This window comes from Sitophilus oryzae, unplaced genomic scaffold, assembly GCF_002938485.1.
Source record: "Sitophilus oryzae breed Bouriz unplaced genomic scaffold, Soryzae_2.0 scaffold_1443_pilon_pilon, whole genome shotgun sequence".
NCBI lineage: Eukaryota > Metazoa > Arthropoda > Insecta > Coleoptera > Curculionidae > Sitophilus > Sitophilus oryzae.
The window spans coordinates 1,057,695-1,071,761 of record NW_022146108.1 but is presented as its reverse complement, the minus strand read 5'-3'; the positions used below and the strand labels follow the sequence as shown (position 1 = coordinate 1,071,761).

Genomic DNA, 14,067 nt, shown 5'->3' with positions numbered 1-14,067 from the left:
CCAAAAACAATTGAATACCTCAATCAATCCTAATTTATGTCATATACTAACATACCAAATGCCGTTTTATTATCTAAAAAACTAAAAAAAATTATAGGGGTGAGCCACATTTGAGTCGCATCCGGTATAGTATTTTTAACAAACAAGCCTAAAATTTAAAACATGCTCAAAAATTATAAACATGCCTTTGAATTTGTTCCTAATCAATACACTCCTGTGATATAGTATTTGTTATTTTTCGAATATCACTATCATGAAATAGTAACTAGTTATTGAATAGGTTACCAGTTCGAAGTTGGTTAAAGAATGCCTAGAGAAGAACTGATACCGGAGATGGAGAACCAGCCTCTGTAAAACCGTCGCAGGTACTGGCTTTTGGCAAAGCTCTGAGATGGTATGATGAGTTATAACTAGGGGATTCAATCCCGGGATTCCGGGATCCCGACGTTTTTTATCGGATTTTTTCAATCCCGGGATCCCGGGAAAATATTAACAGATCCCGGGATTTTATATAATGTAGTAAAACGCTATTTTTAAGGTTGTATATACAAAAACTCCCTTTTAGTTGAATTTCTTATAGCGCCGCCGCCGCGCCGCCGACAAACGATACGTCGTTGATTCCCGGAATAATAAAAAACTTTTGAAACAAGAAGTAGCAAACCTCTTAAAACGACTAGATATAACAAGTAAAATCATATTAGATTCTTCAGATAGTTCGGAATCGGATGAAGATTTTCCAATTGCTACTATTCAGAACAGGTACCAGGCCTTAAATGATGACGTGTCATTTTCGGAGAGGCTAGATGAAGCGTTAACCAAAAAAATTTCAAATCGAATGACAGTGCCACCAGTAACAAAAACTGAAAACTTGGAAGCCCAAATAAAAAATGAAATGGATACGTTCCAGAAGAGTGGACAACGTGGAACAAACTTACAACTAGCTTTTGATTTTTTAAGTACAATACCGCCTACAAGTGTAGAATCGGAAAGGTGTTTTTCGTCAGCATTACCAGTGCGAACGGCAGCTTTTCATCGAAGAGCAGTCGTGGGTAAGGTATTTCACTAGAGAGAAAACTAATCAATAACAATAAATAAAAAAATACAGATATTGGGCGCCAGGCATGAACAGAGAAAGAAAACACAGTTGTATGTTACTTAAAACTAATGACTATATTTATTCATGATGTTCTTTGCTGGTACATGACATTGTAGAGTTCTAATAAATATATAGTGATTATATGCCAAAAAAATGGTGTTAAGAGTTGTACTAAATATCTATGAAAGTAGTACCATTACAAGACGTAATGTAATGAAACCTAAGATCTAAATCATATTTTAAATATTAAATCGACATGAATGTTCTTAACAATCTAACCACTAAACATAGTCTGTACGATATTACTTAAGAGATGTACATTATTGTTTAAGACTGAAAATGTTTTAAATGTTAAATGTAAAACTAGAACTCTCTCTCTTAAATCACTAATTACACTTAGCTGTTCTTTATGTAATCTTAATTCAAACAGTAACAGCGTGAGGTGGACTAGCATCTCTGTACTCGGCCATCCAATACAACAAAAGGGGGCCAGAATGAGGACACCATGAATTGATACAGCCGTAACTACTGACTAGACTGAGAAATGGGAACGAAGCAGCATGGAGCTTACGCTACATCCATACTGTGGCAATATGGGGACACTACCCGTACCTTGGAACACTACTAGGATCTTGGATAATGCCCGAACCTTGGAATCAATACATAGATATGGGACACCTGCCCATACCTTGGACACAGTCCGTCCATAAGATAACGGTACAGGGAACACTACCCGTACCTTGGACACAGTCCGTCCATAAGACCCTAAAAATACGAAACTCTTGTTTAAAATCAAACAAGGTCTAATAAACAAAATAAACCTACCTCGTAAGTACAATACCGCCTACAAGTGTAGAATCGGAAAGGTGTTTTTCGTCAGCAGGCTTGATAGTTACAAAATTTCGTTCTGCTATGGGAGATGACACAATAGACAATATTATATTTTTGCGCTATTTTTTTAAAAATATGGAATAATATTATCAGTCCAGTTTCTTTTTTGTTTTGTTTGAGATTTTAAATTTGTGTTTAATGTTGTTTAAGAAGAATATTTACTTATTTTTGTGTTCCAACGACTTTGTTTTTGTTTTAACTAATTAACGTTAAATTTAATAAAATGTTCTTTGAAAATAACATTGGTAACATTATTACTGAAATCCCAGGATTGAATCCCGAGATCCCGAGATTCGGGGTTAAGAATCCCGAGATCCCGACAACATAAAATTGTCTGGGATTGAACCCCTAGTTATAACTCAAGAAAGGGGGATACAATAGATCTATAAGGTCGCCCGGTGATAAAACCAACTTCCCCCATACAATCTACAATCATTGAATAGTCATATTGATATTATTTTTTTTACTTTGTTTGGTACATAATAGTTTTAAATCCAGAAGTTGATTTCTACGATGTTGGATCAAAAGAAAAGGCATGATATTAATACTAAAAGTGCAAATAAATCGTTATTATCTTCTTCAAAAGCGAATATGTTTAATACAAATAAAGCTATTGAAGTGAACCAAAAAACAAACTATCAGAAAAAAGTGCTTCTTTATGATATAGTTTTAATTTTTAAAATTTTTTTTGAAATCCAAAATTATAAAATGGCAGAAATCAAAGCTACTCTAAAGAACCTTTTTTGGGAACAATTTTAGTGGACTATAATAAAATATATCATTGTTTGCACATTAATCCTGTACCGTCCCACTAATCATCATAGAACGACTCTATTCCAGTAAATCCATCTAGAGACCATAAATAAACATTCGAAAAAAAGCAATTCCATCGAAAACGCATCAATTCGAACTCGATTTAACATAAAAATATCGCACCTCGCCCGACAATAGGAAAAATCGCTTTGCGCTATTACCAAATCGTGACGAATTGCCCGTGCACTCCCACTCCGGTGCGCCTCCCAGCGCTCCCCTGGGAGAAGATAGAGAACAAACGACTGTGATTTGCAATTCGGCGTGGCGGGAACAACTCCCCCCTCACTCGCGTGACTTTGCTGCGGCCTTGCAACTCGAGGTTCATCTCTCTGCATCAACTCTCATTTTTTCTACACGGATAAAAATGTTTAATCTCTTTAATCTAATGTATTTATCTTCGTGTTTTTCTTATACGGGGCAATTAACAATGATTCAAACAGCTGGCAATACTGTGCTAGAGGATATTAGGGTTAACGATTGGGATACTGACGCTAAAACACATTACCCATAGAGAAATTTGCTCTTACCGGCACGAAAAACAAACACCTCAAATTTTTTATGTATTTTAATGTTTGATATAGGTACAGGGTTGTTCACCACACACGAGTAGCTAAACGATAAGATTTTTACAAATTGTAAGTTTTGGGTTCGTTGAATGACTATTACAGCTACAATTTAAAAATAATTTTACAAGATACATGATGTCCCAAATAAGTAAAAATATTATAGTTGTATTTTTTAAATGGAACACCCTGTATATTATTCTATTTTTAGATTCTACGATTGAAAAAAAGGTAAATTTTGGTTAAGGTTTATCACACTTAAACCTTACCGTTTTTGAAATATTTTCAATTTTGTGAAATTGCAGTTAAAAATTTAAGGCTTCATTTCTCCAAGGGTATCATAGTTTTAGAAAGTACTACCATTGCACGCAGGCCGCTATCTCCCGTTCGGGACTTAATATCTAACCGACACTTTCCGACAAGTCGGAATTAACTACTCTGCGCTATGGTTGTCATTTTGTGGTGTCTGCCCAAGCTCATCGGATAATGGAGTAGGGCTCCGAAACCTGTAGTGAGAGCAGGTTGATCCGCATTATGACAAACACAACGGGGAATTAAATTTCTATATCAGCAGTTAACTGGCAAGAATCCGTATATAATTTTATGATATACCTATGAAATATTGACATTTTAGATTTTTTGAAAGCAACATGTGTAAAGTACGTCTGCTGGATCTGTGTCTATGAAAGGAATGCGGACAAAAAACATTTAAATAAACAGCAATATATTTTATACGTCGACTTGACGAGTACGTCACCGTAAATCGCTCCGCCCACTAATTTTATTGGTTACGTGCAAATTTGTCGAATTTTCATTGATGGGACGCGTCGTCTAATTTTTTACGAAAAACATGGAGAGAATATCGTTTCCCCTCTCACGGATACCCCGTAGCTACAGAACGGACAGACGTTCTGTACAAAATGTACAGGTTGTAAAAATAATTTGGGTATTTAAACAAATTGGTATTTAACATTTTGGGTATTTAAACAAATGGGCTTGCAATAATATTGCAAGCCCATTTGTTTACAAAAAGAAAATTATTTTAAATCTTTGCAAAATAGTATCAATTAAATATACCACCATTATTTCTGCCCAAAAATCAGTTAATTACATACTTAATTGTTTTAATTTTAATAAATTATTCGAAATAAATGTTGATTTGAATCAGAAATCAATATAATAATAAGTTATTTCTGATGTTATAAATAAGTATTTGTAAAAAAATTAAATAATATTTATAAGGTGTCACACTCTCTAATACACATACAAAATTCAGTTTTTTAGTATTTGGAGCAATTATTATTAATTAACTTAAACACTCAATTAACTGGTTCCCTTTAACAAAAAAAAAATATTTAAACAGTTTTTTATTTTTTTAATGAAATAAACAAACTATATTGATAATATTAGTATCTGGTACTCTATGAATCCCCCCATTTGCTACCTCTTTAAAAATAATCTAAAATATTCGATAGGTATAAGATAAATGAGTTCTAAATTATAAGAAAATGCATTTTCTACGAAAACTTGAAGAGATAGGTAAAAAATGGAATTATACAATTTGATAGACAATTAAATTGTACATCTGATTCTCTTAAAATATACAGGGTGTTCTATTTAAATTAAACAAGTTATTGTCTTTTAAAGTTAGTAATTATTTAATATAAATTTTTGGACACTCTCTATAAGGTAGTATAATTTTTATTATTGCAACATAACATCTGACCAATAAATAATCTTCAGGAAAGATTTAGTACTAAAAACTTTGATTCACTTGGAGAAGTGGAGCCTTAAATTTTTTGCTGCAATTTCACAAAATTGAAAATATTTAAAAAAACGGTAAGGTTTCATTGTGATAAAACTTAATCAAATTTACCTTTATTTTAATCGTAGAATCTAAAAATAGAATAATAGACAGGGTGTTCTCTTTAAAAAATTACAACTATAACATTTTTTACTTATTTGGGACACTCTGTATCTTGTAAAATTATTGTTAAATTGCAGCTCTAACAGCTGTTACAAACTTTCACCGAAATAACAACATTTTGTGTTCCCTGGTATAATTGACAGATGAAAACTTTCATTTTTAATTCAGAAAGAGATACTAAAAAGTCAAATAATTTAGCTACAAATTGCTCAAAAAATCATCAAAATAGATCCACTAAAACACAAATATAAATTTATTTAACACAATATATGAAAGTTTAAAATACATTAAAATTTAAGGTTGTGATGATCGCTCTTTATTATTTATTTTAGAATATACAGTAGTAAAATAAAAACACTAAATCACCACAATACACCAAAACACTTTTACTTTTACACTGGACGCGCGTTTTGCTAACCATGTTAGCATCATCAGCAGATGATTATAAACTAAAATACAATAAACTAAAATACAGTGGGCACCGAGTGGGCGTGGCAAAATCTAGCTAACCGAGTCAGAACCCACCGAGCGTAACAGTTAAATTTCCGCCACTAGAGTAGTAGGAACAAAGAACTTGAAGGAATTGGACCGTTGTCTCTGTTCATACTATCTTTACATTTATTAATTCTGATGCTTTCATATGCATCTAATTGCCCGTAATTTGAGACTTGTTTAATTAATTTTAAATTATTAAGATCTATACAGTGTTCTTTATCAACAATATGTTCGGCAACGCAAGATTTATCCGGTCTTCCATATCTTATCTGAGCTAAATGTTCTTTAAATTTAGTTAATATTGATCTTCTAGTTTGCCCAACATATTTCTGATTACAATCTTTACAAGAAATTTCATAAATGTCCGACCTTTCCAGTGGAGGCGTTTTATCCTTTGGATCACCTAATAATTGTTGTAATTTATTATTAGCACTATACACAAGTTTATAATTGATATTCTTAAAAATACCTTTTAGACCACGGGATAACTCTCTATCAAACGGTACTGAAAAATATTTTGACGTATCTTTTTCCACTTGAAAAGTCGAATTTTCAGAAATCATTAACCTCTACCTACGTTTTCTAATTATTTTATCAACTAGTGAAGGAGAATATCCATTATACTCAGCTACATTCCTAATGTAATCTCTTTCTATTTCATATCTTTTCGTTTTCCTTCCATTAAATTTACGCATGAAATTGAGAACAACGACAGATTACCATTTCTAGATGTATTAGTTATTAGAAATAATAATAATTGCCTGGAATTAGATATCTATAGGAAAAATACCACTACACGCAGACATATTCCTAATACCCCTGCCTCCCGCGTACAAAATGGGATACGATTTCCTTAAGCTCCGATTCATTAATAACCGATTGTATCAACGAAGTTGAGTTGCCCAAGGGGCGTCCGCTGGCTAGGTAGCGGTGGAGAGGGTTCCCAGGGGGTTCCAAAGTCCGTAAAAAAATAGAAATCCGGAACGATTTCGATAGGTATAAGATAAATGAGTTCTAAATTATAAGGAAAATGCATTTTCTACGAAAACTTGAAGAAGATGGGTAAAAAAATGGAATTATACAATTTGATGAACAGTTAAATTGTACATCTGATTCTCTTAAAATATAGAGGGTGTTCGATTTAAAATTAAACAAGTTATTGTCTTTTAAAGTTAGTAATTAATATAAATTTTGGACACTCTCAATAAGGTAGGTATAATTTTTTATTATTGCAACATAACATCAGCCCAATAAATAATCTTCAGGAAAGATTTAGTACTAAAAACTTTGATACACTTGGAGAAATGGAGCCTTAAATTTTTGCTGCAATTTCACAAAATTGAAAATATTTAAAAAACGGTAAGGTTTCATTGTGATAAAACTTAAATCAAATTTACCTTTATTTTTAATCGTAGAATCTAAAAATAGAATAATATACAGGGTGTTCTCTTTAAAAAATTACAACTATAACATTTTTTTACTTATTTGGGACACTCTGTATCTTGTAAATTATTGTTAAATTGTAGCTCGAACAGCTGTTACAAACTTTCACCGAAATACAACATTTTGTGTTCCCTCGTATAATTGACAGATGGAAACTTTCATTTTTAATTCAGAAAGAGTTACTAAAAAGTCAAATAATTTAGCTACAAATTGCTCAAAAGATCATCAAAATAGATCCACTAAAACACAATATATGAAAGTTTAAAATACATCAAAATTTAAGGTTGTGATGATCGCTCCTTATTATTTATCTTAGAATATAGAGTAGTAAAATAAAAACACTAAATCACCACAATACACCAAAACACTTTTACTTTTACACTGGACGCGCGTTTCGCTAACCATGTTAGCATCATCAGCAGATGATTATAAACTAAAATACAATCTAGAACTTGAGCGTTTATATACTGGCTCAGTGGACACCGAGTGGGCGTGGCAAAATCTAGCCAACCGAGTCAGAACCCACCGAGCGTAACAGTTAAATTTCCGCTACTAAAGTAGTAGGAACAAAGAACTTGAAGGAATTGGACCCTTGTCTCTGTTCATACTATCTTTACATTTATTAATTCTGATGCTTTCATATGCATCTAATTGCCTGTTGCCAATTCCTTCAAGTTCTTTGTATCTTGTACTACTCTAGTGGCGGAAATTTAACTGTTACGCTCGGTGGGCTCTGACTCGGTTGGCTAGATTTTACCACGCCCACTCTGCCCACTGAGCGAGTATATAAACGCTCAACTTGTAGATTGTATTTTAGTTTATAATCATCTGCTGATGATGCTAACATGGTTAGCGAAACGCGTGTCCAGTGTAAAAGTAAAAGTGTTTTGGTGTATTGTGGTGATTTAGTGTTTTTATTTTGCTGTGTAACACCAAAGGTTCCAACCCTCAACTGTAATATACAGTAGTACCGAACAAAAATATATATTCTATTTATGCCCAGGCAAATTGAACTGAATATTTTTATCGGTGTACTCTTCGCCCAGTCTTTTCTTCTATTCTTTTATTCTTTTTCATTTATTCTCGCGAGATAGAAGGGGGCGCCATAGTCCTCACTCCCCCAACGTAGAAAGCTTTTAAAAGGCGCTTTGTTACGACTAGACGTTACTCGGAATTGCTTAATAATAGTCGGGAATTTGAGACCTTTTCTTGTCACAATCTCTCTCTTGTCAGTTGTTTTAATTTGAAACTATTTAGCTGCCGAGACAAATCGCAGATTCTTGAACAATTTCTCTTTCTTTTTTTCGTTTTTCTTTCTTTCTTGTCGATTTACAACTTGAAAGTGATATACAGGGTGTCATTGAAATGGTGTAAAAAAAATCGGGGGGTGATGGTACTCCTAAAAATAGTAAAAAAAGTTCCTGTAAGTATAGGGCAGAAAATGCATATTAAGGGAGTTAGGGGCACTGAAAGGGCGTATTTAAAAAACGCTTGTTTTAAAATTGTAGGCTTAAATAACGAGATAAAATTTCGAAAAAAAATCCTCTCCCATAAATGTTGGCCCTAAATCAAATGGTGATACTGAAAAATTATTTGGAAAAGCGGAAAGGGTAGTTTTTGCAAGGATAGGTTTTTTTCGTGAATAACTTTTTTTGAGGTTATTTTTTTGCAACGTGGGTTCATTTTTTGAAAACTACATACTTTTTCCTACAAAAAAGGTACTCTTGTTGCACATCGTCCAGAGCGATGGTTTTCGAGAAAATTGAAGACAAAGAATTTGCTCTGATGGCTTCCTAACTGGTTAATCAAAATAAACTTATGAAAGTTATGGCGGTTCAAAAGTAACCAAGTAGTTATCAAATAATTAATTGAAAAATCAAAATTTCATCATTTTTAAAACATCTTATTGCTTTAAAAAACGAAATAATCCAATTACCAAAATTCCTTATTAAAATAATGCATTCTTTAATTCATTCATAGTAAATGTTCAAAGTGTGATCACCATTCATTTCAATGTATACGTCTGATCTTCTTTTCCACGATCTGCGTAGATATCCTGCGGAATATCCTTGGTGTTGTCCGAATTTGATTGGAACAATCAATAATGCGTTGCCGTAGTTGCTTTTCAGTATTAATCGGCATTGAGCAAACCAAATTTTTTTAAAACCATAAAAGTTTATTTCGTTTTTAAAGCAATAAGATGTCTTAGAAATCATGAAATTTTGATTTTCCAGTTAATTATTTAATAACTACTTGGTTACTTTTGAACCGCCATAACTTTTATAAGTTAGGGTTGATTAACCAGTTAGCAACCCATCAGAGCAATCTGTTTGCTTTCAATTTTCTCGAAAACCATCGCTCTGGGCGATGTGCAACAAGAGTACCTTTTTTTGTAGGAAAGAGTATGTAGTTTTCAAAAAATGAACCCACGTTGCAAAAAAAATAACCTCAAAAAAGTTATTCACGAAATAACCCCCTACCCTTGCAAAAACTACCCTTTCCGCTTTTCCAAATAATTTTTCAGTATCACCAATTGATTTAGGGTCAAAATTTATAGCAGAGGATTTTTTTTCGTAGTCTTATCTCGTTTTTTAAGCCTGCAATTTCAATACAACCGTTTTTTTAAATTCACCCTTTTAGTGCCCCTAACTATCACCCTCCGATCTTTTTTACACCATTTCAATGACACCCTGTATAATATATACAGGATATTTTTAAGCAAATGGGTCACTAAAAGTTTTTAGAATCTAATTATTTATGTACGAATTCGAATGTTTCAAGTTTGAATATTTCTAGTTTTGAAATATTTTCTGCTTCAGCCCATTTCCAGTTTATCCGGAAGTAGTTGACAGTTCGCTTATTTTAATATACCGGGTGGTGTTATAGATAAAGGATATAAATTTAGATTGTCAAAATTATATAATTTTTTTGGGTCGCGACCGTTGTACGCGATCTGGCGCTGCTATAGCGGTTGCTAAGAACAGCTGCCAAACAATAACACAAATAATTTTCTCTTATCAAAGTCAGAATTTTCAAAAATTATAAAATCTTTCAAAATTTAAACCGCCCTCGTTGAAAAATAGCCAAAAAAATGTTTAAAGCGTCCATTCTCAAAGTAATTATTGCTATCTTGTTATACCGGGTGTTGCATCGTCGGACGGGACATAGAAAATCCCATGTAAATTTTAATGGAGTCAATTATTGGCTTCCCTAATTATTTTAGAGAATAATTCTATTTAGGTTTATTAAAGAGCACTAAAACCCACATTCAAAAGAATAACTTTAGATATTTTTGATTAGCTCGTTTACGAGTTATCATTACATTACATTCAAGGTTTGCAGTTTTGTTGAAAATAATTTATGTTTATTACTTTAGCTTCACATTTCAGTTGTTTGTACTTTTAATAATACGGTAAAATCATAAAATATATGTTTTTAATTTCTGTGGATTTCTTAGCCAAGTTATATTTCTGTTGTCAAGTAGATAGATAGATAGATGTTGAAAATTAATGAAATTGTTTGTTCACAAGTTTGAATATATAGTAAACAGTGTCAAAATAACCACAATGTTAAAAGACCTGGACTTAACCTTAACTTGAAACAATCAGATTTATCTTGTACTAGTGTGTACCCGCGACTTCGTTCGCGTCGGATTAATCATTTGTAATGGTGATGATCAAGCAAAGCAAGAATTTCCATTAACATACAAACTAAGATAAAATTTTCTTACATTTATGTCAGCATGAGAAAAAACAATATGGCGATATTATTATATAACTTGGTATAATATTTGAGGGTAGTTAGAATATTATTATTTTTATTTGCGCCTACTTAGCTTTTATTTCTTTTTCCTTTTGCTCCATTTTCCAGCCGATCCAGAAGAGACATACAAGGGGACACTAACAACAACACCCTCCTACATCCGAAATCTCCGCACACCCCCCGCCCCAAACACAAACTGTCAAACAGCCACGGAGATCTAGTGGAGAACCGTTACTACGCATCTGACAATCCAGATGTCAGTAAAGTGAAGGTCAAACGCACGAAATCCTTCTGGAAATTTGGCAAGAGTGGATCGGACGATATTCTGGAAGGCATGGCGCTGTGGAAACACCGAGATTTGGTGGATTTGGACGAGAAAAACAATAAAGCTAAAGCCCCTAGTCAGCAGCGAGTTCGGAGAGTAAGCAGGGATCAGTCTAACGACTCTGACAGAACTATTAACAACAAAGACAACGGGATAGTACAGGAAAAGCAACAGAAAGCACCGAAAACACCGAAATCTTCCCGTCAAAAACTAAGCCTCCAACAGCACAGTAATATCGAAATGGACGAAGATATATACGGAGAAACACCGCAAAATTCGAACTTCATGGATCAGTTTTATGACGATGATGGCGATGGATTAATGATGAGAACAGTAAACAGGAAAAACATCCTTCGTCAATACAGTGATGACATTTCAGTAGCAGAATCGGATTTTGCATCAGACATGACCAGCGATGATCCGTACAGCATCGTGGTAGATGATCAAAAACTCAGAAAAGGAGACACTCACTTCCCTAATGTAGCTGAAATAGGTAAAAAGTTAGAGAAACTCTCAAAAACCAGCAAGTATTCTCCGACAAAGAATGGTGAGGTTATCAATAACAAAGAACGCGAAAAGAATGACAGGAATACCAGGCAAACTAGGTCTCGCGAAAAAGAGATAATGGAGTTTAAAACGTTTGGGCTTGGTGTTGATAACGACAACACAAAACAAACTGAAGAATATTATTCCGAGTCGACTAAAAAAGAACGCAAACCTAAACCTCGACACGAGAATCGAACAAACGATAAAGAAGTGATGGAAAGAAATAGAATAAACAACGAAAAAAGAGAGAAAAGATCGAAACATTACGAATCGACTAACGATGAACTTTCTGACGTGGGTGATAACAGACAGTTTTTGCCTAGAACAAAATTGACTAAAACCAACAGTAAAGGATCAAATTACGAGCAAGATATTAGTTTGATGGAATATGGGGAGACTCTTCAAAGGAGGTTAAAAAATTCAGAATTCAACTCAAAATATGATGAAAAATCTGCGTTAAATGGTAATATGTACGGTCCATGGTATGATTTGTGGGGATTGGATTCCTCCGCTAGAAAGTAGTTTTGTTTAATTTGCACCTTTTTTCTAGTAGTCTTGCTTGAATGAATTGATTCGGATGAATTTGTTTGGGAAATTTTTGCATTTTCTTTTCCAGGTGTAGCTCCAACTTCGGAACTATGAAACTGAGAAAATCTAGCGATAGATCTAACACGCTTATTTTAGAGTAAGAAGTTTAGAAAATAACAGATGAAAACTGTGGTCAAAAGTATACATTTCATTTGTATTATTTTTTCGGAACAGTTTTTAAAAAGCAAACATTTTCTTCTTGAAAGAGACATTTCTAAATTCGTAAACTTTGATAAGTACCATTTAGAGGGATACATTTTATTTTAGTTAAGGTGTTTTAAGTAAATACGTTTGCAGGGGAAACGTTAAATCGAAAAATTTGATATAAAAAGCCTTATATTTTTTGAAAAGTCAATTTCTTCTTAAATTTTCTGGAACTCCTTCATTTACACACAAATTTAATAAAAATATAATTTTTAAAATCACAGATTTTTCTAAAATCTACATGACATTCGTTGTGAATCTCATATTTATTATACAGGGTGAGTCTTAAATAAGTGCAAATATTTTCTCTTTGTAGTTTTTCAAAAATGTATAATATAGCCGTGAATATTAAAAAAAAATTGAAAACTACTCGATTTTTTTTTTCTGTTTTTTTCGTTTCAATAAATTTAAACTAAAATAGATGGTGGTCCGAACTGTATTCCGGAAACTTTGGCAGCATATTCTACACATAAAAATAAGTAAAAAAAGTTTTGTTTCTCCTAAATTGGTTACTTTCGGAGATACAGGGTGTTGAAGTTTCATTTTTATTTCGATTTTTTCCAAATAAATAATATTTGGATGAAATTGGTGTCTGGGAGTTTTTTGACATGAGAAATTTGATTTTGATGTCAATATGACTCCTACTTGTAGAGGGCGCCACCTACATATGTTTTAACTGATTTGAAGAGTAATAACTTTTCGTCCGTACCTGTATAAAACTACTGAGTGAAAAAATATACATTTACGACTTTTTTTACGTAAAAAAGATCTCTTGGTAAAAATCGCTACTAGTACTGGTTGTCGAGATATTCGGAATCAAAATTATCAATACCTGTCATCGTTGACATAAATTAAGCATGTTGGCTAAATAGTTATTAGACTGAAATCATAAATTTTAAATATTTTTGTGCCAAAAGTTCAACAGAAATTGTTTTATCCCCATTTTTTCGAAAAATTTATGATTTATTTTAAAATTTCCCAAATTTATCATTTCAGTCAATAACTATCTACTCAACATGTTTAGTTTTTGTCAATAATGACATGTATAGGCTATTTCCACTCTAAATATCTTGAGAACGATAGCTCGTAGTGATTTTTACTAAGATACATTTTACGACGTAAAAAACATGGTAAATGTATATTTTTTCACTCAGTATTTTTATACAGTTATGGACAAAAAGTTATTACTCTTCAAAACATTTAAAACACATGTAGGTGGCGCCTCCTACAAATAGGAATCATATTGACATCAAAATCAAGTTTCTCTGCAAAATGCTGCCAAAGTTTCCGGAATAGAGTTCGGACCACCCTGTATATGTTGTCATATTATCAAGATATATTTTTTAACTGAAAATTTAAGAATTTTTCTAAAAAAACTTCTAATAATTATTTTCATTTTTTATAAAGAAACCTC

General features: G+C 32.8%; 1 protein-coding gene across 1 annotated transcript in view; it reads left to right on the top strand.

Annotated features, from left to right (window-relative positions):
* LOC115877282 overlaps positions 1–12,992 on the top strand; it is a 394,155-nt gene extending 381,163 nt beyond the window's left edge. The window contains exon 15 of the mRNA XM_030893418.1: positions 11,099–12,992. Coding sequence (XP_030749278.1) covers positions 11,099–12,383 — 1,285 coding nt within the window. The 3' untranslated portion in view covers positions 12,384–12,992. The remainder of the gene's footprint in view (positions 1–11,098) is intronic.
* The last annotated feature ends 1,075 nt before the right edge of the window (positions 12,993–14,067 follow it).